Below are 24579 nucleotides of genomic sequence, written 5' to 3'. Positions count from 1 at the left end.
GATTTTGGGAAATGTTTCTGATTGCAGTGAAATTCAAGCAGGATGTGGCCTATCAAAATGAAATAAAAGACCTTTCCAGCTTCTTCCAACTCAGACAACTGTCCTTCTGGGCTGCCTGCTTTGACAGCTGGGAAACTTCCCCAGCAACCCCATAACAGAGCGTTTGTGTGGAAATGTTCATTTTTCCTATTCTTTTGTTCTAAGTTTTAAATCATTGAGGTCTTCTCAGCAGAGAAGGCTTGCATTTCTCAGCCCTGTGTACATTCCCCTCAGCCAGCTTCCTCCAGCATTGCTGTTGTCAGACCTCTTTGCAGGCATAAAACATTCATTTTAGAAGCATGTAAAACCTATTCAGCCATTCAGTGACCTTTGCTCTGCAGTATACTGCTGTCACTTGTCCATCCTGGTCTGTCCTGTTCCCACTCTTTTGTTTCCCTTGTGGTGTGTCCCTGTTAGTCTGTAGACCTTCTGACAAAAGGGACAGTCCTTTTAATGTGCTGTGAGATGCATACTGTAGTTCCTCAGCCTGAATAAATTATTTTTGTCTTTGTAACATGACCTTAAAGATCATCAAGATCTAATCCCTTGCCATGGGCTGGTTGCCCCTCCCCAGATCAGTCTGCCCAGGGTCCCATCCAACCTGGCCTTGATCACCTCCAGAGATGGGGCACCCAAAATTCTCTGTGTCAGTGCTTCTTCACCCTCTGAGTAAAGAATTTCTTCTTAACATCTAATCTTTATCTCCCCTTGTTTAGTTTAAAGCCATTCTCCCTTGCCCTATCACAATTAGACTGTAAAAAGTTGCTCCCTTTCCTGCTTATAAGTTCCTGTTAAGTACTGGAAGAACATGGTTAAGTCCCCCCAGGCACATCCTAAAATGCAGACAGACTTTTTTTTGAGCTCCCAACTCACTATCCCACTGCAATGCAAGCACTAATTGCTTTTGTTTTTAAACAGATGAATACTTTAATACTTTCTGAAACATGTATCTGCACTGAAGTAACCACAGGATGAACGTATGTTCTGCAGTGACAATCCTGCTTCAAGCTTTAGATATTGCTTACGAGTGTTACTCTCCTCATGAGTCATACCAAAGAGTTCATGGAGCATGGACAGACCTGTGCTTCAAGCAACCTTGCTTTCTACATCTTGCCCCAAACACAAAAGGGTGCAAACGTATTTGCTTTTTGATTTATGTTACATTACAGAATGCCCTACTGAAGAACCCATGCACCCTCCAGCAGGGACCTACTCCTCTCAACAGCACTGCTCAGAGGCTTTGAGCCTGAACTGCCTAAAATGGTGTTTGCTGATGGTGGTGCTAAAATTGGGTTCAGACCTTAAAGTCTTTGCTGAGAACTTAAGAAGTAACCCAAAAAAATGTACTTTCATTTCTGAAATCCAGATAGGCAGCTACCTGTGTCAGCACCTCTGTAGAAGCAGCCATCCTTTCGGCTATCATAAATAAATATCAGAAACATCTTGGGCTGTCATAGAATAAATAATATCTTGCCATGGAAGTGCAGCCCAAATTCTACCACAACCCTTAACATCAGAATCAGACATGCTCTTGTGTAATTACTGTTTAATGACTGAGGGTTTGTGGGCTGAGCTCTGATGGTTGCCTGACTATTGCTGTTATCTCCCAGCAAAATCCTTACCCCAAAGGTTAGTGGAAGGAAGTTTTATTTGGCATGCAGTCCCGCACTTGCAAAGCTGAAGGCTGTGTACAGTGAGTGCAGATCATTCAAGTATTCTCAACAGATATGTTAAGATTTGAGAAGCTGAACTCTGTGGTAGAAACATCTATAGGTGCACTTCATAAGAAGCCCATCTGCAAAAGAGAAACCCGTCTGTGCACTTGGGGTGTGTTAATGTGTTGGCAAAATTGTTTAAGATTTGAGATGCCTGGGTAAGAAATCAATCCCAAGTAAAAGAACAAACCTTTGTACTATAAGTTAGCAGTCTGATTGTTTCCAGCTCCTACCTCTGAGCTCAAATAATACTGGATGTGCCGCTCCTCCAACAGCCATCTCCTCAAATCACACACTCACTGTATGCTTCCTTCTTAGAACTGTGGCAGTTAGCAAGCTACTTGACTTCATCTCTCCCAGAGATGGATATCTGGCTTTGGTAGCATTGGATTTCCTTCACCTCTTCCTTTTTTCCTCTGAAGCAGATGGGATTCTGTGATCACTAGGTAGAGAACCAAGGGGAGGTGCTGTCTGTATCATCTCTAATTATGATCATAGTTAATGCACCTTCTGTCTGATCTGTCTTAAATTATACTTGTATTATTGCACACTTGTGTCCCAACATTGGCCAACATTATCTTTAAGATCTCCATGAAAGGTGGAGCAGTTGTGAGAGATGTGACTCAAGCTAATATATGAATGCAAAAAAAGACTGTTTACACAGTTTGTAGAGAAGATCATTAGATTAATTATCTCTTGAGTACTTAGGAACAGGAGTGCACTGAAAGGAAGGGCATGAGTGAGATCTTAAAGAGAACTGATGTGGATGTTCTAAATTTGTCACTGCAGAACAGAGAAGGGAGTAGGAGAATGGAGCTACCAAGAGAGGTTTTTTTACAGAGGGGTACTCAGTAGCTCTGGTATTTATTTCATTGGCTTCTAAGAGGAAAAGCATCCTCACCAAGAACAGTCACTGCTTCCGTTGCTTGCGGTGCCAGGCTGGTCCTCAGCCTGGTGCTAGAGGTCTGTGGGGTCATAACAGATAGCCAGGTAGAGCACGTGAGGGATGGTGGTGACAGGTGCATCAGTGCCTTGGTTTTGGCAGAGGTAGAGCTCATCCTGCAAGCTGTTATGCTCCTATTGGTGACCGACCAGTCTTGAGGTGGATGACCAATCCTATCTGGCTAGTGGATTAAAGTTGCTATTAGAACTACTCCCCCCAGTCCCATAATTCTGGGGACTGAGACATCTCCTCCATTTACAGGGTCTCTTTCCTCTCAGGTTTGCTCCTCCAGACTCAGTGTCCAGGATAGGGTTAGCATTTCCCAGCAATCACACAGATCTGCAGAGCAGTCAGAGATAGGCACATTTTAGAGAGGTGTTTTTTCTCCCCCTGGTTCTGAGGAGAACTATAGGGAAGATTTCTGGGGTAAAAATAATCCCTTTTCTCATTTTCAGGTCCACGTAGGCAAACAAGCAGCTCACCAACCACCAGGCATGTGCACTTCAGCAATGCAGAGGAGGCAGGCAGAGTCTCTATAATTAATAGTGATGACTTTCTCAGAGGATGGGATAAAAAACTTGAGTCTTGGAAACTTAGATTCCCTTCTGCTGCCGAGGAGAGGGGAATAAGGGAGGCATTATTAGAAAGCATTTCTTTTATTTAACAGATGTTAAATAGCAATATGCCACTATATCAATCTGTCAATTAACCCTAATAGGAAACAGCATTGAGAGAAGTAAGAGATGCGCGTTCAGGGCAATTGTGGCCTCCCTTCCATGGGGGCATGGCCCTGCAGGCAGAGCTACCTGGAAGGAGCAGTCCCACATGTGCCCAGCACATGTGGATGAGAAGAGGAATGTCTGTGGACCAACACGGAACGAACTCACTGCAGCTGGACAGGTTTTCTCTCCCACCCCGTCCTAGTGGTTGAGCTAGAAACTGGATTAAAAAATCTTTTAAGCAGAGACCATGCATAACATTCCCCCACCCCAAAATATACATAACATGCTATAGGTTTCAGCAGTGTTTATCAGTGTTTTCACAGTCCAGGTGGATTAAAAGCTGGAGGAGACAAACAAGCCTCTAATAGAATATTAAAGGCTGAAAAGCAATCTTATTTATTTTGCAGTTGCATGCATCGGTCCTGGATCAGACCCAGCTCTCTAACAAGAGACCATAAGTGTTTTCTTCTTCAACACCGTATTTCTTCTTTAAACTTGTCCTGGTGATCCCCTTCCACTGGCTACGGGTGTAGTCAACAGAATTTGGTACGATTTTACTGATAGAGCAGCACGAAGCCCAAGGTTAAGTGATGGGAAATTCAAAACAAAACGATAAATTAATAAAATGAACGTGTCACCAGCTGATCCTCTTCTGACCACCATCTGTCCCCTGATCATGTGATGTCTCCCAGCTGGCCACCCAAGAGACAAACCATATAAGATCAACAACATATGCTGCTATTTACGCGTTTTAAAGGTAATAGTTGCTAGGCTGTCATATTACTAGTTAAAAGGGGTTATTTGGAAGCTAGGTGGTTTTTTTTTCCTCTTTTTTTGAGGAAGGCAGTGACTCAGCAGGTATGTTTCTCACAGAGACTGGTGAGGGCTGGCTGGGTTGAAGTTCCTGTGTACAGTGTGTGTGATCTCCAACCTTTTTCCACGTTTTTGTGATGAACAGCAGAATAAACGAAATGGAAAGAAGGCGACAACGTTACAGATTTTAGTAGTGTACCTTTTAGGAACATGACGTGCTCTCCTTGCCGTGTCCAGGATGCAAACCAAGCCGTGCATTTTTAAACTATTGTTAAGATCAAGGATGTGGTTATGAGAAGACTTACAATTTATAGGATACTTAAGCATTAAGGATTGAGGCACAGAACATTTCCTGGGGATTAACGACTGACTGGGTGAGCCTCAGGCCATTAACCCCTGCCTGCCATTAATCTTCAGGAAGTGCCCTGCAGTGAGGTCCCTATTGCTGTTATATGCTGAAAGAGAAAATAATAATAAGAAAGGTCCGTGCTTTATTTATTTATATTTTACATAACGCAGCGGTGTTTGGACTGCAGGGAATTAACATGTTTCTCTCTAGCTGCTCGTGCTGCTCCAATTAATGCGTTTCATGCATCTCACTGCTTTGGGAAAGGCACTGCCTGCACAGATGTACGTGGGGGCAGGATGTGGCCCTCTGCTCGTGTTGCTCTGTGTTTAATACGGTGAATAAGTGGTGCTTTTCAGGTACAACTGCTGGCAGAATTCAGCCCTATCTAAAACCCAGAATGCTTGTTTTACAGCAAAGCAATTTATTCACAGTTCTAAGGATCTTGCAGCCTTTTTTTTTTTTTTTAACTCGTTGAATAATCCTTTTAGGTTCCCCATAAAGCAGGTGAAATGCTTCTGCTGCAGTCCTAAGGCAGAACACAGGCTGCATAAATAGCATCTAAATTGCCAGGAATACAAAATACACAGAGTAATACATACCTACAAAGGCAAATTCATCCTGACAGGACTGCAGTACACGCTTATCAGCAGCACAACATCTCAGGGAGAAAAGAAAAAAAAAAGTGCCTTTGTATTAAAATTGCATATGCACTCCTCTCTATATTTAAACACTTAAACGGTATTTTGTGCATGTGCTTAAAAACAGACGCGGGCACCTTTTTAATGAGGCTGCCCGCTCCTGCGTTGATTAGCTGGGAGATGCATAGTTGCCATGAAGCTGGCTGATGCTATTTTTTTTTTTTTTTGCAGAGTATCTTTGCAAAAAAGAAAAAAAGCAAAAAAAGCTTTTTTTTTTTTTCTTCTTCTTTTGTGTGTGTGTGTGTGTGTGTGTGTGTGTGTGTGTACATGGCCTCAGTCCTTGCAGCCTCCCAGAGAGTCTGTCAAGGCGCAACTTAAAAGCTCGTTCAGGCGACCATGACCCCCCGCCAGCAGATTGTCTGCCTAAAAGGTAAGGGAAAGCTGAAAAAGAAGTAGAAACTTAAAAGTAGCTTCTCAAAGGCTGCATAGATCTCTCTCTCTCTCTTTCTCTCTCTCTCTCTTTTTTTTTTTTTTTGTTAAACCTAAAGTGTTTAAAAGCTTTAATATTGATGGCCTGTCAACTTTGTCCTGATTCTTTGGCTTTCAGTTAAAAGGTTTTTGTTGTTGTAGCTTATGCAGTTGCTCTGTTGCTATGGAAACGTGACATCAAAATGACGTTTCTCTGTTTAAAAGCTTTTAACTAAATTCCTGCCTGTCAGATGTAGGCCCCATTTTGTGCACTCAAGCTTCAAGCTGTTGCAAAAAGGTTTCATATGTTCTGTTGTCATTCAAATTCTTTATCCACATATGCATGTCTTGCACTACAAAAACCTAAGCTAAAAACTCAATCTATATTAAGTGTCCTCTTTTAAAACCCTTTTAGGTCAGTCAGCAATGGCTGCAGCAGAAATTCCCAGTTACATTGTCTCTTCTCAGACTGAGAAACACAGGAGGGCCAGAAACTGGACTGATGCAGAAATGAGAGGTTTAATGCTGGTCTGGGAAGAATTTTTTGATGAACTGAAACAAACTAAAAGGAATGCCAAAGTTTATGAGAAAATGGCTAACAAACTCTTTGAAATGACGGGAGAAATTCGCCACGGAGAGGAAATAAAGATAAAAATTACAAATATGACATTCCAGTACAGGTAAGCTTCAGTTAATTCTTTTTATTTTAAGAGATTTCAGCAGGGGCAAGGCAGTGCTGTGTGCCTTTCAGGAAGAGGTATCATTCAGAAAATGTGTAGATAAAAGATTAAAGATTGTTCGTATCGCTTTTAAAATTCTCTCTCGCCATCGCTGTTACGTCATTGTTAATTTTTCTCCCATTTCATTGCAAACTCCGGGACAACTTTGTCGCGTTGTAATTAACTCGCGGTGTTATGATGTAGAGGGATGGAAATGCAGTTAGTGGGAAAGCAGATTTTTTTTTCTCTTTGCTGATTGTGTCAGCCTGGCAGCAGCTGCTTGCAGGGGAGCTCCTGCAGTTGGAAGTGGCCAGAGAGGGTCGGTGTGACAAGGCAAAGTTTTGCTCGTTTTATAATAAATACCGAATAATGCTTTTGGGGAACGAAGCTCCTGGGTTTTGTTTGTGTGAGTTGAAGGGTTACACTTCAAGGGGCCGGGAATAATGGAATGCCTTATTGCTGAGTGACACACATTGCTATAATTACAAGCAGCACTCTGCTATATCTGCAGGCAGGGGATCGATGTGCACCGTCAATACCGCTCTCGAGGAGCTGGGGGAGGGCGGAGGTGGCTGCGAGGAGATGAGATGGAGCAGGAGGGGAAGTTGGCTTGAAAAACGTGAGACGTTTGTTGTTTCGAGGGGGAAAGGAATTGCAACTTAGCAGAAATAATTGCATCTTTTTTTTTTCTCCTATTATTTATTTTCTTACCTTCTTTTTTTTCTTTTTTCTTTTTTTCCAATTCTTATCTCTGTGAGGCACAAACTGCCTCATACTGGAAATCCTGAGTGGTGATTTCGGCCGTGTGCTTGTAATGCAAGAAAATCAAATATGAGCCTCTCTTATTTAATCTCTCCTCAAAGCTTGTATTAATAATAAAAAAGGTTATTACAGCAGGCAACCATGTTAAAACTGCTTGCTTTTCTGTAAGGCACCCTTCTGTATTTAATACAGAGACTGCTCATGGCGCAGAAAACTAGGGAAAATCCTGTAAACCCCTTAACTTAGAATGTCCTCCTGCATTTGTAAGACCCACAAGCATAATGTTTAACATCGTTTTCCATAACATTAAATTCACGTTTTCCAGCTAATGCCTCCAAAATGTTCGACTAACCCTCTCGTAATCCTTGTAATTTTCTTCACCCAGGCTGTGAGTGAGAAAGCTGGAAGTACGATCTGTTTTTGCCCTGTATCACCCAGCAGCTTCCACTCAGCTGCAGAGCTGGGAGCTGCTGGCTCCCAGGCCCCTGCTTAGCCTGCTACATCTGCAGCCTTCCTGCTGAGCAGCACCCGGATTTTACAGGTGCCTAGCTAGCAACACAGCACAACACTGAAGTGCCATAATTGCCAAGTGTAATAGGCAATATCTGTCAGCCTTTGTTCTAAATTTTAGGTGTTGTCATCAGTCAGACCGCCTCAGCTTTTCTAATGAATGTTTTTTTCTTTAAAGTTGCAGCAGGGGAGGGGAAGAAATAAACCCCCTCGCAACCGTACAGCGTGTGCATGTGTGGAAACGTAGCACTTTAAAAAATTCTTCTGTCTCTGTGAACTTCTGTGATTGCTTCTGCTGCATGTTGTCATGCTGCTGCTGTGTTGTGCAGTGCACTGCGGCTCCCTGCTCATTGATTAAGATGCTAATTTATGAGAGTTAGAAAACTGCCTTGCACCATCACAGGGCTGTTTCATTTTGCGCTCTTGGATTTGAAACGCATCTCCCATATTGTTTGTTTCTATCCAAAGCATGCTCGTGTGCTTTGCTTTCAAGGAGAGGTGATAGAATATACAGGAAAAAATGTAAGCTGACTTAAAATTCAGTATTTTCTGGAGGCTTTTTGTTGGTGTGTGAGAATAAGAAACACTGTGATGAAACTAAATGATGTCACTTGCCATCAACTGCTGGCTTTGCTTTGAGGCACCTGAGTTTTAATCCACATTTTGGAGGATACTTAAAGAAGCATACTTAAGGATGCTTTACCTCAGTGTATTTCCATGCGTCACAGCTGCACTCTGCAGTAAAGAGAAAAAAAAAGGTCCTGAAAGTGGGCAAAATCATCTGAGTCAGTCTGCTGTAAGGATGACGTGCAGTTAGCAAGCGCTGCGTGTGGGAAAGTAGCACCAATAGCAAAGCTGAGGGCTGTCCTGGTATCTTCCCACTGCCTCAGGAAGTTTGACCAACTCTGTGGTGTCACAAAGTTGCGATGGTCTCTACTTTGGTAGTCAGAAATGAACTAGAGTAGAAGATTAATCAGAAAATGGTGTTACTTTGTGTTGTGATGTGATTTCATAAAGGGAAGTATATTTTTTTGCCCTACAAACTACTTACAAGCATTTGCTTAATATACACATCTGTGTATAGTTTTCCTTTAGCAGGAATAGAAGTACTGGAATATTTTCCCAGCTCCGTTAACGAAGTTCAGCAACAAGTGTTCTTGCTCTCTCTCTGAAACAGTTATTAATGATCTGAAATATTAAAGGATCGAAAATAATAAACACATTTATAACGGTGAGCACATAATGGTGTTTTCCAATCTGAGGACCCCGGGGAATTTTGATCCAATTCTGTATTGTTTTGCTTGTTTTACCCAGTCAAAGCCATTACTCGTAGTTCAGAAGAACCCAAAGTGAGGCAAACGTATGTGTAAGTAGGGGAGGAGCACTTACCAGAAGGTATTGCACAAGCTGCAGCTAATGGAAATACCTTGGTGCTAATGGTGCCCTGGAGTTTGGACTGGGCTAACAGCCCAGGTGTTTGCCCAGGTTCCTGGGTGCATCTTTTTATTCCACATGGTATGCTGTGCTGCCAGATAAAGTTAGTTCGGGGGTAGCTGAGAGCATGTGAGCTTCCATCTCTAACAACATCTTAGGGTGATTGTATCCCCTTCCTCCACATCTGTGGTAAAAGCATCATGCAAATGTTACGATGCTGTTACATAAATCCATCATACGTCATTATTTCCTCCTTGAATTATACTTATTTCTGAATGCCCTATATTGCAACAAGGTGGCAAGTGAAAGGGAAGCTGTTTAGAAAACATGATTAGGATAAGATGTGGAAAGCTTTCTTTTATTAAGAGAAATGGGATCTTCTCCATTTCTCCTTATTAAGTCTGTGACTTGCTTGGAAGAAAAGCCCCAAAACAGAAAGTAGAGGTGGGGGTTGGGCTTCATGATCTCTGGAGGTCCCTTCCAACCCCTTCAATTCTGTGATTCTGTGAGGTGCATGAAAACATACTGCATTATTTTTGAGAGTACAAAGCAGGCATTTTTTACTATAATACAATACGTTGTTGAAACTGCAAGGTAAGAAATGTAAAACTATTTCAAAAGTCATATAAGTTTGTATCACGCTGCATAATAAGCATGTGGAAATCATTACCTCTGACAGTCACTGAGACCAGCAGAGTGGAAGGTTGTGTTATTATTCTTATGAAAGATCAGATTCATTAAATAAAAACACAGACATAATTTGTCTTCTTATTAGAGTTGCAAAAGATAGTGGATGTCAGGATATTACTGTCAATGGAGATGGAAATAAGTACTGTTATGGATGAATTTCCCCCCAGAACACTCTATCAACATATCTCTTCGATTATTTTGTATGGACCTTTGTCAGAATTGAGGCAGATGGATGATGATCTGCACTCCTCTGCATTGCTGTAGTCCAAGGGCATTTGGAGGAAACCTTTTGGTGTTAAACACACCAGATCCTGAAGTAATCCTTGCTGTAGTTTCCGTATATTAAGAGACAATTAAATCCACTGCGGGTTGAGGTGGAAAATTTTGCACATGTGGAAGGAAAACTTTTGCAGGTGCATTTGGGTAAAATTCTGCCTTTAGGAATCTCAATAGAAGCTGAAATGCTTTCTGTGGACAGAGCAGCCAATAGGTATTTAAACTTGAATTTTAAAGTCACCTGGGTAGCGAACTGCAGGAATGTCCATCTCTGCCTGTCAGGAGGGGCAAGGAGCTGAGCCAGGCCTGCTGGAATTCTGGTTATCTTTCTGATATGCTGAGTATCAGAAGTTTTGCTGGGATTAGTATGCCATCTCTTGCACTTCAGCATCACTTTGTATTTGCTGAATTCTTTCTACTATATAGGCTACTTGGAACGTTCAGCACATATAACCCTGTAATTAGTCCTTCTGAAAGAAAGCACTTTCTCATCAATGCTAATATATTGCGCTTAATGCACTGTATCTGCTGTTGTGTTACTGCTGGCATAGTATGCACGGGCTTATAAAAATAAAGCAGAGTTTGGAAAGCTTGTACAGTCATCCTCAGTTTTGACTGATTCCCTCTGCTGTTTAAAAATAATAACTGTGTGAATGCAAATTCATTGTTTTCAGTAACATCACCCTCCCAAAGCCTAGGAAATAGGATGCAGCTGTTGCTATTTGATTTGAATCGCAGTCAATTAATGTTAGTGATTGGTAAATTTGAATCAGTCTCATGATTTGAATACAAGATTAATTTTTTTTTTTTTACTTTCATGTATACATGATAGCAATTAAATATTGTTGCTCATGTAATTCATTGCTGTCCTCTATGACATTATGCAAGTGGAATATCTGACCTGCACTACAGCAAATGATGAAATACAAGTGCATAGAAATTAATGCAGAAAGTTAAATTTGAATATTTTACCAGCTTTCTCTTTAATTTCAATAATTTAGAGCAGATGCACAACTTAAATACTGTACTTCCATACATCTTTCTTTTCCTCCCCCATTGACTGGTTCATGAACAGTTATTTATTATTTATTTTGAAAGCTTTTCACAGAAACCCCAGGAGATGAATCTTGTATCCATTCCTTAAGGCAACCAGTAATATCAAATACTGTAATAGTAATAAAAAAGCAATGGCATGTTGAGCAAAGAGTGAAAAAAAAGGAAAAAAAAACCACCAAAAAACCCAAATTGTCTTTAGTGATGAAATAATGATTTTTAAGAACTCTCTAGAAAGTAATACTGTAATAATACTGTAATAATTTTATTTCAGAAGGCAGATAATAGGCGCAGAGAACAAAGTCTGAAGAAAGGTCAATGGCAGCACAAATTACTCAGCTGGTGTCGCCGTCCATTCTGTGGAGTGTTTTAGCAGTAGGACCTCAAAACCCATTAATTTGTTCACTGCCCTCCAGTGAGACTCACAGCCACCTTTCAGATTAACTGGGTAACGGCGTTTTTCATACTTCAGAAATTTGTCCCCTGGAAACTCAACTTTGATGCCAGTTTTTGGAGAGAGCTCTCCGTTGCCTCTGCTCTCAGCTGGATTTTAATAAGGCCTCATGAAACTGTGACAGGTCTAGATAAACTCAGCAGGAATTTATTTCGCAAACTCTGTTGACTTTTTTGCTCACCCCACCTTATTTTTCTGCCTTGCTCACTCACTAAGGCAATGATTTGCACAGTATATGTTTTCAAAGTGTTGAATATCTGGCTTGCCTTCCACTCTTTTCCAAAAACCACTGCATCCCAATCTAAATGTTGTCTTGTTGTCCAACCAAAAATGTTAAACAAAGCCACACAAAATCAAAACAAAGAGAATAGCAGCTTTACATTTTGGACACAACTACAGCCTGTTGTGATTATTTATGGTGATGATTGACTGGGAGCAGTAAATGCATCTTTGCCTTAGACTTGTGTTCTGTCAGAGTTACACTTATCTTGGTGCAGGAAGAAGCTCTCAGCTTTCTCTCTAGGTTTTCTGGTTTGTTTCAAAACAACCAGTGAATCCTGAAACTTGATCTTAATGTTTCCAAGTTATCTATTTGTTTCATTCTCCCTATTTTCCTCCACCACTTGCAGTGTTCTTACCTCTTTTCCAGGGTAGACTCTCCCTTTCCCATTACTGTCTCATCTCTTTATCTGTTTCATCTTTTTTTTTTCCTTTGTATATGAGCCAGACTCCATACAGGTAGATGGTTGCTTTTATGCTAATGAAATTCTCATGTCAACCTCCTGGTAATGATAACTTTCTTAGTTATTTTAGCCAAGAGCTATATTAAATAGTCAGAAGTGGAAGAATCTGTATCCATACAACGCAATCAGAGCCATAGAAATATCTAGTTTTATATAGCTGCAACCCTAGAGCTGTGTGGGCAGATAACAAACTACAGCTCTCCTTCAGAATCCTGAGTGTTAGCTAGGCATGTAACTGAGCTCAAACATAGGAAACCAAGATACTGATATACTGGGCAAAATACCTGCTCCTGAAAAGTTTTTCTAAAATAAAGAAGTTAATATTCATTTCAGGATGATATAATAAAAATAGAGGAAGAATAGTTTGAATATCATTCTTGTGATAAATGTAGTAAGACTTGGAAGTTAGCATTCAGATTGGTCATCAGGACACTGATTCAAGGCTAGATCATGCTGAATTGAGCTGCCTTTCTTTAGGCTTAGACCAAATAAGAGGCTTTCCCTCAGCCTTCTCTGCACAGGGCTGAACAAACCAGGGGACCTCAGCCCCTCCATCTTGTCCTCCAGGCCCATCACCATCTTCGTGGCCCTCCCTTGGATACTCTGTAGTAGTTTTATATCTTTCTTATATTGTGGCACCCCAAATCCTGTCCCTGGGACAACTGAACCCTCTGCACAGATTGCAGGTGGTCTGGCTGGGCAGCAGTTCTGCAGATGGACATGGGGGAGCTGGCTGACACTAGGCTTAACACAAGTCGTCTGTCTGCCCCAGATCACATTCCACATCTCAGCTTTTCTTGTCCTTTCTGGGATAATGTTTTGCAATTCTGAAGGCTCAAACCACGTCTGGTGAAGTCTTAATCCAGCTGCTGGACTTTGCTCTGACATGGCAGGGACATGTTCTTGCGTGGCTTTTTGCCATTGTACCTGTGGGGATGACAGACCATGGTGAATTCATTACAATGAGAAGCTGAGGATGGTACTGTAAAATAATTTTCTTAAATATACTTAAAATTTTAATATGGACAAGCAAATGTGAACTGTAGACCCAGCCTAGTAACTTATAGTGGCATAATTTATGTTTTGCATGCTTAAACAACCAGACAAAAATATTCAATATCAAATAATGGTTGCTATGAGGCCTGTATTTTGCTATTCTGCATCTGTACTTGATGGATATAGACGTGTTTGTAGGTTCTGCCAGATATTCCCGACTATGAAACTGCAGCAGCAGGTTGTGAAACATGTATGAAATTAAAATTTTGAATGCATAGAGGGCATGAAAAAACAGACAGCTGTGGAGGCTTTGCTATGAAAGACTTTCTCAAAAAGCTGGGAAAGCTCATCAGACCTTCCAAGGACAAGAAAAAAAAGAAGAATCCTTAAATGTCTTCAAAATCTAAGCAAATCTTTCTGCCTTCTTTTCTCACTGGTGGATTTCCCCTTACCCTAGGCACAGTGTTGTCTAAAAGGAAGAACTGCAAGTTCCCACTTTAAAGTTTGGCAGCATTTTTATCATGTTTACATGTTATTTAATTCTAGCCTTTGCAGGGACTGATGTGGGCAGGATGGATTCAGAGGAGGGAAATGTGGAAAGCTTCAAGAAAAAATACTGGGCCAGGTGTCCAGGAATAGTTTTCATCTTTTTTTTTTTCCTGCAAATTGAAACCTCTTCATAGATGGGAGAATTAGAGGGTTTATTTTTTATTTATTTTTATTGTTATTATTTTTTTTACGTAAATGGAACCTGGTTCATGAAAATGGAGCTTTTGTCATCAGTCTTGCCTTTCCTTTTTTCTTCATTTGATGATCTTCATTCAGACTAACAAGATCCCATCTTGGAAAAGCAAATGAGAAGAAATTTTGGGATGTTAGCTGTCCAGTGGGGTGTGTTTGAGTTGTGTTTGTTCACCTCAGTTTTTTTTTATTTCCCAATGAAATACTGTTTTTTAAAAAAGTAAATAACAGCAGATGTTAAATGGGTGAACTATGCATTAGGACCCAATGATAAGTCTCGTAATAAAACACATGTGAAGGACAAGGTCATCACTGTCAGTTCTTCAACTGTAATGTTTACTGTTTATTATGTATTATTAACTGCTTTATTATTATTATTATTATTATTGAAATAAATGAAACTGTACTTCTTCTCACACCCCGTAACAGATAAGCAGACATCCATATTTCTTGGTTGTTACTGGAATGTTCTAAAGAGCAATGCTGACCTTTTAGGTGAAGTGAGGAGAAGAGTATGAATGGTATTTATAGACATTGATATTCATAGTGGAAAACAAATACTCATACTGAAGATCTGTGTGAAAAGTACCTTAAAAAGAAAACAAGCTCTAATGTTGTATGCCTTTTCTTGCAGGAAATTAAAATGCATGACTGACAGTGAAACTGTTGCACCTGACTGGCCTTACTACAAAACCATTGATAGAATCTTATCCAAAGTGACAGACCACAGTGATGTGAAAATGCATGAAAATCAGCAACCAGGTCCCTCTACATCACAGACAGAGGCCTCGCAGTCACCGTCAGCTAAGTCTACGCCTCTGTATTTGCCATATAATCAGTTTACATACGAAGGAAGGGAAGAATGCTTTGAAGATGAACATTCAGAGAGCTCATCAAGCTTACTTTCTTACAAGCTGAGGTAGCATCTATTTTTTTTCCCCAGCTTTCTTGTATTTCACAGAATGAATGGGATCAACTATCTCAAAAAGAAAATCCTGGAACATTTTTCTCTAATGGCTCTTACAGCTTTCCTGTAAATCACAAATTGAGATAGATTTCCCATTCTGCTGAATTTGAGCTATTTCTTTCTTCTTTCATGAGAGGTTGGAAGGGAGTAGGAGGACTGGGCAAAAAGTCTTGAAATATTGCCAAAATTTGACACGTATGTCACTGTTCACAGGAGATAGTGTGCTTGTGATAGGAGTATGGGCATGTTCATGATAGTGCTGCAATGTGGTAAGAGATACAGCATACTGCTTAGATGATTTTTGGCTTGCTCTAGGTTTTTTTTGGTAGGAGTATGTGATTACCCTGGCTTCAGCTATTAGTAAAATGGTGAAAAATTGCAAACTAAATGTTGCCGTGGACACTGAAATGATATTCATGCAGTTTGAAAGAACATTGCAAACATTAAATAAAATGAAAAATGTCATTTTTTCAAAGTAAATGCTACTTTGAGAATGCAAACGTGTTTCCTTTTCTGATAAGACTGGAGTTGTCTGGGAGGCAGCATTTTAGCAAAAGGCAGGGTTATGTTCTTGATACGTACTTTAGACTTCACTGGTCTCATTTTTCATCCAGAGTGGTGTGAAATAAGAGTTGATTACAGTTTTCTGGCAGGAAAAAGTTGGTCCTGAAGATCTTAATCTGTGAGGCTTTAACAGTAACAGTAAAATTATGTCAGTCGTGCAACTGAGAAGGTGTAAAGCTGGAAGAAGAATCAATCTAACAAATTTTGATTATTGTTTCCAGGCCTGCTCTTGGATGGGTAAAACTAGGATAAGTCCATTCAGTCATTCAAGCAAATGCTCCTTGAATAGGTGACTGTTTTTAAAAACTGATGTATAAATCCTGAAGTGTAAAAGTCTTCTTCACAAGCAACCTTTTTTTTACATCATAGTTCATTGCAATGGCTTGATATCCCCTGATAAACAACCTCGCATGATGCAATATCTGCAAATGCCAAGATGGCATCTCTTATGTAAGAATTCCCTCCCCAGTTCTTAAATTGGTTTCCAGTAATAATTTTTAATAGTTAAGAGGTTATTTTTCCAAAACACTGAGGTGTGTTTTATACAATAGACTATTTGATAACATGAAGATGTATTTTTTTAGTTGCATGATGTTAGATTTCTTCACATTAAGGATGATTCCCTAATCATGGGATCATATTAATTTTTATTTCTGTTGCAGTTCACAGGTGAGAAAAAACTTTGAAATATCTATTTTCTTTTAATGAAACACATGCTATTTGCTCAGTATTTTACAAGCTTGTATTGCAGTGTCAATAAAGCTTCTGACAATAGAGTTATTGTTGGGTAATTCAAAGCGATGGAGTCTTGTACTTCAGCTTAAGCTTCTAAACTTCTAAAATCAGAATTTTGAACAACACTATGAATGACTTTTTTATCTAATTGAAAACAGTATATTTTCACCTCGTGGTCTAACTTATAGTCTTGTTTCTTTATTGTTGAGATACAAAATGTAATTATGCAGATTGTCGGTGGGGTTCAGACCTCAATCAATTTCACCATTTCTACCATGCTGAAAATGTGAATGAAAATAATTTACTTTCATAGGTTAATAGACAATAATAGAACCTCAGTGCCAGCTAGAGTGACTTCCTGTTAAAAAATACTATCTGTGTATTTAAATGTAGTTATTCTGATGTGGAGCCCGAAGGTGTTATGGAGGGCATTCTGTGGCATGGTTCCCTGCAGCAGTGACTTCTGACTCTGTATTTATCTTTTATCTATTAAGTCTTGTATCTATGTTGCCTCCATTTCTTTGCTCTTATGATTTTACTCTTAGAAATTTTTCACTACATGTCCAGTCTGGTACTGGTATATGCAGGAGATGGAGAATTCGCTCTTCACTGTAATAATATATTCCAGTGATTATCCCTTGTTTAAACCAGTGTCTTGGTTCTAGTTGGAATACAGTGAGTTAAACTTCCAGATGTTACTTCTTTTTATCCCTTTTCAATCTTTTTGAGGCCCCCTCAGTTTTTTTTTGCTTGTGTCAACTGTTTATGCGCTGGTTCGGCCTGGTTCCGTGACTATTGGGGCGGGAGACCCACGGAGCCACGCCCTGGGAAAGGGGAATCATAGAATTGTAGGGGTTGGAAGGGACCTCTAGAGATCACCTAGTCCAACCCCCCTGCCAAAGCAGCTCCCTAGCCCAGGTTGCACAGGTAGGCATCCAGGCAGGTCTTGAATGTCTCCAGAGAAAGAGACCCCACCACCTCTCTGTGCAGCTGTGCCAGTGCTCCGTCACTGCACTGTGAAGAAGTTCCCACGCACATTTGTGCAGAACTTCCTATGCTTCAGTTTGTGGCCATCTCCCCTCCTCCTATCTCCATGCACCGCTGAGAAGGATACAAAATAACACAATATAATTGGAATTGAAGCTAATAAGTCAAATAAAATGTGAGGGAGTGTCCAAAAACCAAAGGCCTTATGCTAAATGGTGAAGGAGAGACAGCTAGGAGCACCCTCTGCTGGGTTGATCCAAAAGGGAAAGAGCCTGTGTTTCATGACATACAAACAGTTTTTCTCTTTCCCTATGAGTGGAAAACAGAAAAATGCAAAGCATCGCAAAGTCCTCTGGGGTATGTAGTGTTCTTCTCTTCTGAGACAGGTATACCCAGAACTATCGATGATTCATGGAGCTGGAGCATAAACTCTTTAACTCCCAATGCTACATGATGTTATGATGTGGAATACCAATAACAAAAATCATAAAACCATGACAGCTTGTTTCCTTGAAATAGTTGTGTATCATGATCATCGCATCTTTGTTATTCTTCAGTTTTTGAAAGATAAATTGAATAAAATGGTACACGAGACTTACACACCGAAAGAGTAAAAATAGACCTTTTTTGCTTGTACTTTACAATTCAAGGATGAATCTCATTAATTTGTGAACGCATTTGACTGTATTTGAGTGAGCCAAATGTCAAGTTTACCAGTGGACATAGGTTTTTTCTGATTCTCAGTCCTCAAGCTATGAAGATCTTCCTTCTATTTCTAATACTATTGTTTATTTTCTGGTCTTTGCTATTTTTTTTTCATTAAAAAAGGATTACTATTCAGATTTGTACATAGTGTGGAAAAAGCAAGTAACGCAATTGAGTCAGAAATGGTAGTTAGCTATTGAGATCCTTATGGATCCCAGAAACCAATGATACTGGAGCCCCATTTGCCATGAAGTGGTTAGAAAGGAAGAATTGTTATTGTGATTTTCTGGAGATAATGCATTTGGTAGAGGGATTATTCTTTGTATTTAACTTCTGCTTCATTAATTATTCTAACACAATGCTGAAATAAGTCTTGTTGGGTGAGTGTAGGCAATTGATCAAATAATTTTTTAATTTAAACAGGGAAGTAATTTGATTTTAGATAAGTAGACAGCAAATGCATTTAAGACTGGAAACATCTTGCCTAATTGTAGCTGCAAGTTTTGCTTTGTTCCTCCTGATCTCCAACACACATTGTCATTTATGTTCAGCCTCCTAGATGAGAGGGGAAGTATTATTTCTCTTAATTGCTTTGAGTCATGCCTGTCTGCTTTGAGCCATAGGGTGCAAATAGCTTTGCAAGGTTCTTCTTGGAATATGATCCCAATGCCAGATCTTTTCCATGCTTCATCTGCATGCTCAGGGAAATACCAGTGCCAGTTCTTTTGGTGGTTCCCTGTTACTGACACTGGAGGCTCGAGAGTACCACCAGATTGTGTTTGAGATCCTGAATTTCCTAGGCCATTCCTTCCTTCAGGTCTCAAAATGTACTTTCAGGGCCAAGACTTGGCAATGAGTGGGATGCTTCTTTGGCGGGAGGGTGGGGGTGGTGGTCTGGATGCTGCTGCATCTCCATTGTCCCATAGGCTGTGGCTGCACAGGAATGCAATGCGAAAAATCAACTGATGTTTGCTGTGTGAAGCACTGATCATTTCTTATGCTGATGCCTAGAGCTTGTCAAACTAGACAAACACCTAGCTGAAACTGCTTGAGGGATATTGATGATGATGGTATCCTCACTGCTGAACCATATGTATTTTATTCCTTTTCTAGCTTCCCTCTTTACTTTCTGTTAGAAAAGATTATTAACACCGGAGAGGTCTCTCTGGACCTATAAGGAGACCTAGAACTTCTCATGAAAGATGGCTCAGTATCTGAAGAAGCACTTTGATTTAAATAACTCCTTGTATTGTAATAATTATATATTAGTTATATAATAACTCCTCCTAAATGTCATTGGACATTTTACATTGTTTCACACTGCTGAAGGTCCTTTACTCATAAATTAGATTCTTTAGATTCTTCTTTCCTTTTTTTTTTTTTTTTTAATAGACCTTCTTCTCAAGAACTGTTCTTCAAGAGCCATTCTGCAAGAATAGAGAATTGTTAATTCTAAGTCTCTACTGCTGAATTGAGTTACCATAAAACCCTCTCACTGACAATCACTATTGCTTGGGAGGAGTGGTTGTTGGGAACACTACCAAAGCTAGGTGATTTGAAATAAGTATTTATTTTCAGTGAAGGCTGGCTTATTAGCAAGCCTTGTTTGTTAATTGTGAACAGCAGCGGAGAGTATTTAGGAGACCCTAGAGCATCCTTGTGCCCTGGCTTTTGGGGTAACTCTCTGAGATGAGACCCCATTTTGAGCAAGCACTTGTCAGTGAGTACACTTTCTCAGCTATTAGCAGTCTGCAGAAACTGCTGGTGCACTTTCCTGGATCACCACCACCACCATTGGATGTTTTGCCTTTCTTTCCTTCCCAGAACCATGCAAAGCATTATTGTCCTGAACTTCTTATTTGCCTGATAGGCTTATGATGGGCTACATCTACTAACCTGAAAACCAGCTAATATCCTGCATTGTAGGATATTTAGGGTGATATTTCCATTTTTTTATTCTTAAGAAATTCTTTTTCTTATCTTCCAATGCAAATCACTTCATTTCCTTTTTTTCCTCACTTTCTTTGGAGTCTTTCTGATCCTAATCAAAATAAAAAATAAAATGAAATGAAATGGCAGACACAACCACCAAGAAAGATGATGCAATACTAAGTGCAACTCAGTACTAACTACATACCCTAGATAGTCCTTCTCATTCCTCATTAAGGACCATTCTCTCTGTGACTTACAGTGACAAAGATGCAAACCCTTTTGTGGCTCTGGGAGCTAGTGCTTACTTGTTTCAGTTGAACTGGCTTACCAAAGCTATTTCCTAATGCTGTATAGGGAAGATAATAGAAAGATCCATCAAGCTTCAGTAATAAACGCAACAGAGGATTTAAAAATCATGAGGTGACTTTAGCTAAAATAATTATAATTTTGGTGAAAAATTTCTTTGAGTTATGATAGTTACTTTGAATATCTGGCTAATCTGAAGGACAGCAGTCTCCGATTACCACATCAGTGTACATTTGAAAAGAAAGGTTGTTGAGGTTTCTTACCTCTCCATGGGAGAATGTAATGTCCAAACGGCTAAGCAGTAGTGAAGCAGTTTCCTTCGAGATTTATGCTTTTTCCTCTGAGATTTTAATAGATTTTAACACTGTTCACTTATTTATTTTTGTGGACCTCACCCTTTATGTTTCACTGAACCCTGAAACATCAAGGGAATTGTACCTTTGTTATAATTTGTAGCAGGTCTTTCAGGTTCTTAGGATTGTTTATTTTTCTTGCTGAGAGATCTGAATGTCAAGTAGGATAAGTACATAATGTATATGGAAATATAATACAGGTCTGTCACAGCTGAGTGACCTCCCTCCCCTCTCCCCTTCTTCACATCAGCAAAACCATATTCCTTTAGAGCTAAGCTGATGTCCTCATTCAGTGTTGTCTTGAAATCTACAAGTTGTTGACATGGCATTCTGGTCAAAACTGTGCTTTTGCTAGATTTCCCCTAGAAAGACTGCAGCATTTGACAGTGCACAACTGACAATGCTGTTTGTGTAAAAGGACTTTGAGACCTGTTGTCAGATAATATTGGGGACTCCAAATACAAGGACTGTCATGCTGAGATTGAAAGGAAGTTACCCATCTGTAACCAGAGGTTTTTCAGATGTGTAGTTCGCTCATGTTTGATTTCTCTTTGCCTTTTTTTCCTCCTTCACAGTCCATTATACATCTTTCTTGGCAACTGTCTCTAAAGGCAAATGTAAAATGCGATCAATCTGTGACCTGCAAGGAAAAAATCTTGCAAGCTGTATCCTGCTCAATTTTTATGTTGTTTATAATGTTTTATAGTATAAGTAAGTGGTCAGTGGAAAGGCAAGCTCTGAGACTAGTGTGCAGGAGCAGTATTAGCCTTACTGTTACAATGCTTTAAAAAAGGTCTTTAAAAAAGGAGATTACCAGTACACATAACAGTGCAGTGCCATCTCTAAATGGGATGGCGATTGCAATTTTAGAGTTGAAGCTTCAACTACAATAGATATAAGGACAAAATGAGCAAAAAGCCTCTCCCAGCACAGTTTTTAAACTCAATATGTAAAAAATCAAGATTAAAAAGATTGTTATCCCTAGGAGTCTGTGGGGAAAAAAAAATCTTGTCAAAAATGATGAGATTTTAAAACCTAATTTTAGTCAGTAATGCTGTGCAACAATGGAGTAAATACTTCTGTTTTGGCATGATTCTGAGAGGGATTTTATTGGAGAACATATTTAATTAATTGAACCCAGGTGTAGCTGGACCAAGAATGTAGTATGCTACTTTAGGTCCTAACGTTGCTTTTTTTTCTCCATAAATGTGATTTTAATTGTAAAAAAATATTCCCATTTCAGAACTGAAGAAAGACCAGTTAAGAAAAGGAAAATGCAAAGCTGCAGCTTTCAAAAGAAGAAGCTAAAATTAATGGAGGCCATGTTGGAAGAACAAAAGAAGTTGAGCAGAGCTATGGAAGAAACCTGTAGAGAAGTGCGCAGGATTCTGGATCAGCAAAACATCATTCAAGTTCAAAGCTTACAGCTACAGGAGAGAATGATGAATCTACTGGAGAAAATGATTTCCAAATCCAATGTGTAGTTTCCTTTGTGAATGCCTCTGAGATTATTATTGATATTATAGACGTCCCCTTACTGCACACCTTATGTGTGTTTGTTGCCCTGTTCCCAGGTTTTCCATGGAAATTTAAATCTTAGTGTATTCTTAGATAAACGAAGAGAACAGATAATGCAGGGTGAGATGTATCTGGCATGAGAAAAAATAGTGCAATATATGCCTAAACTGAATTATTTTTATACAGAAAGATTAAGGGATGAATAGCTCTGGGAATTTCTGTACTATTATGCCTAGGTCAGGTATTGTTTTACGGAGATGTTGTGTATTTCTTCACATCAAGGGCCATACCCTGACCTGTTGTGGAAGAACAAAGTAATGTCTTCTTAAACATGTTAATTGCATCTTGACTTAGCTGATGATTAAACCCCGGTTTTAAGCATACACAGTGATTGTACAAGTGACCTATGCATGGTTCTTGTGAAGAGCTACGTGGGGCCACAAGATGCATCATTTTGAACTCCATGCCTGATATGAATAGTACTCTAAAGTATGAGAGTAAAAATAGTCTATTCAAATACATTTTTCATAAAATACAAACAAACAAGTCCTTACTATATACTGAATACTAAAATGTATAGATGATACTTGAAGTTGCTTTTGATATTAAATGTTTAATTTTTTTCATTATTAACTGGAATCTGTTGACTTAATGAGCGACCAGCAATGAAAACTATCATTTCTTCTCTATCACAAAAGGAAAATATTGTACTGTGTGTATATACAAATATATATATCAAATGAAATAAAGGAAAAGAAGAAACGTACTTTTTGCTGGATAGATAATACACATCGGGTTGGTGAAAAGGTAATCACATTCGAAAGATTTTAATTCCTAACTATTGAGTAAAGATATCCTCTGCTGGTGCATATACTGATGGAAGTCATAAAGAATATTCATTACCTCTTCCTCAGCATTGCTAGTGGTGCAGCTTTGGCATATAAGCAGATGTAAGGCAGGTCGGCATCGATACACCACAAGAGGGAGCCAAAGGCATAAGGGATTGTGTTTAAGCCCCTGAGTTGAAGTACTAGCGGGTGTTTGATTCTTTAGTGAAATATAACATTGAAGTAGCCTTTAATATGCGTTCAGAAGTTCCTCAGATGAATTCCTTTGCTGCATTTCTTTTTGCTTTCTTCTCGAAAACATACTTCTGCTTTCAGTGTATTTGCAAGAATGAGTACCCAAGGTCAGATTCAGATACAGAGGTAGAGAATTAATGTCAGCGCTGGAACCCAAGGCCACCTTCCATTCTCAGTATTAAATAACGTCTTCTCATGAAATTTTGTTTTGGAAGTTGTTTGCATTTTCCTATATATTTTAACACGTTTTTAGCTACACTAATACTATATAAACTATTTCAAGACCCAGATCCAACCAATTAATCTGTAACTACACCTGGTGAGCAGGATAGAGGTTATACTCACCAAACAAATTAGTAATACATGGAATTAGTTCCTAAAGGATCCCAAAGGTGTGACAATTAAGAACGATGCAGCTCTAAAATACGATTATCTTATGTAAATGTGGCCAATTCCTATGGAGTTTAATTTGTAACAGGATAATGCAAACACCACAGTAAATGACCGTGCCTGCAGCAGATGTTGACTCTCCAGGAGTAAATGAAGCAACTTTCCTTCACACCTCTACTACAGTGATCGGATGACTGGAAAAAGGGCAAATGTCTGGCTGGATTCTTCAGGGTGAATTTCTGACAGGGTGAAATTATACAGCAGAGGCGAGACTGCAAATATGTTGGAGTCCCTGAATTGGTTTGCTTGGAAAGAGAATCATGCAGCCTTACGGTGTGTCTGCCTGCACAGCCACTTTTAAAACAGGGCTATTCTTACTGTTGTATAGGCAATTAGAATATTTGCAAGAGTGCTGCCCTACATGCATATATGCAAGGGAAAATGTACTTTGTGCTTTGTCATGCTTTTGCACATTCCAAACATAGATGCATTATAGATTCACATAGGCTGATGTATCTGTGCTGCAGTGCTTTCTGGCACTTGTTTACGATAAGATTTAAGGAAACTCTCCCGTGACTCCAAGGGAATTAATAGTATTTACTGGTATTATTTGCACAAACCATATAGTAATTAAATCCAATTAATCAGCCATGCCAGTGGGAGCATATTTGAACTTTGCACCCTGGAGTACTCAGCCTGTCTCCCTGCAGGCTATGAGAATTATAATTCCAGAACCGTAGGAACACAGGAATGAAGGAAATCTGATTCCTTGCTGCAACCACGAGCAACCATGTCACATAATCCTTTCTGTAAATGCAAGGAGCTGTATTGTAAAGTGAGTTTGGTGTCTTGCCACTAGAATTTTATAAAAGAACTACATAACAAATTGGCAAGCTGCTATTTAGAAGATTGTTTCTAAGATTATTCCTGGTCCGTTTATATCTATTTCTTCTTGTATTGACACTGTGATTTTGC

The 24579-nt window shown here is 39.5% G+C and overlaps 1 protein-coding gene across 3 annotated transcripts in view; it reads left to right on the top strand.

Moving 5' to 3' along the window:
- The window catches only part of MSANTD1 (Myb/SANT DNA binding domain containing 1), a 30136-nt gene extending 7269 nt beyond the window's left edge, over nucleotides 1-22867 (top strand). The window contains exons 1-4 of one of the 3 annotated variants that reach the window (XM_065736162.1): nucleotides 5572-5649; nucleotides 6103-6367; nucleotides 14700-14984; nucleotides 21858-22867. In XM_065736162.1, coding sequence (XP_065592234.1) covers nucleotides 5616-5649; nucleotides 6103-6367; nucleotides 14700-14984; nucleotides 21858-22098 — 825 coding nt within the window. In that variant the 5' untranslated portion in view covers nucleotides 5572-5615 and the 3' untranslated portion in view covers nucleotides 22099-22867. Of the gene's footprint in view, nucleotides 1-5571; nucleotides 5650-5957; nucleotides 5986-6102; nucleotides 6368-14699; nucleotides 14985-21857 lie in introns of those variants that run through there. The other 2 variants (XM_065736163.1, XM_065736159.1) reach the window with 2 other exon arrangements.
- The last annotated feature ends 1712 nt before the right edge of the window (nucleotides 22868-24579 follow it).

Source organism: Cyrtonyx montezumae, unplaced genomic scaffold, assembly GCF_038088225.1.
Source record: "Cyrtonyx montezumae isolate F1298 unplaced genomic scaffold, pur_monq_1.0 scaffold_2, whole genome shotgun sequence".
NCBI lineage: Eukaryota > Metazoa > Chordata > Aves > Galliformes > Odontophoridae > Cyrtonyx > Cyrtonyx montezumae.
This window is presented reverse-complemented; position numbering and strand designations above follow the sequence as displayed.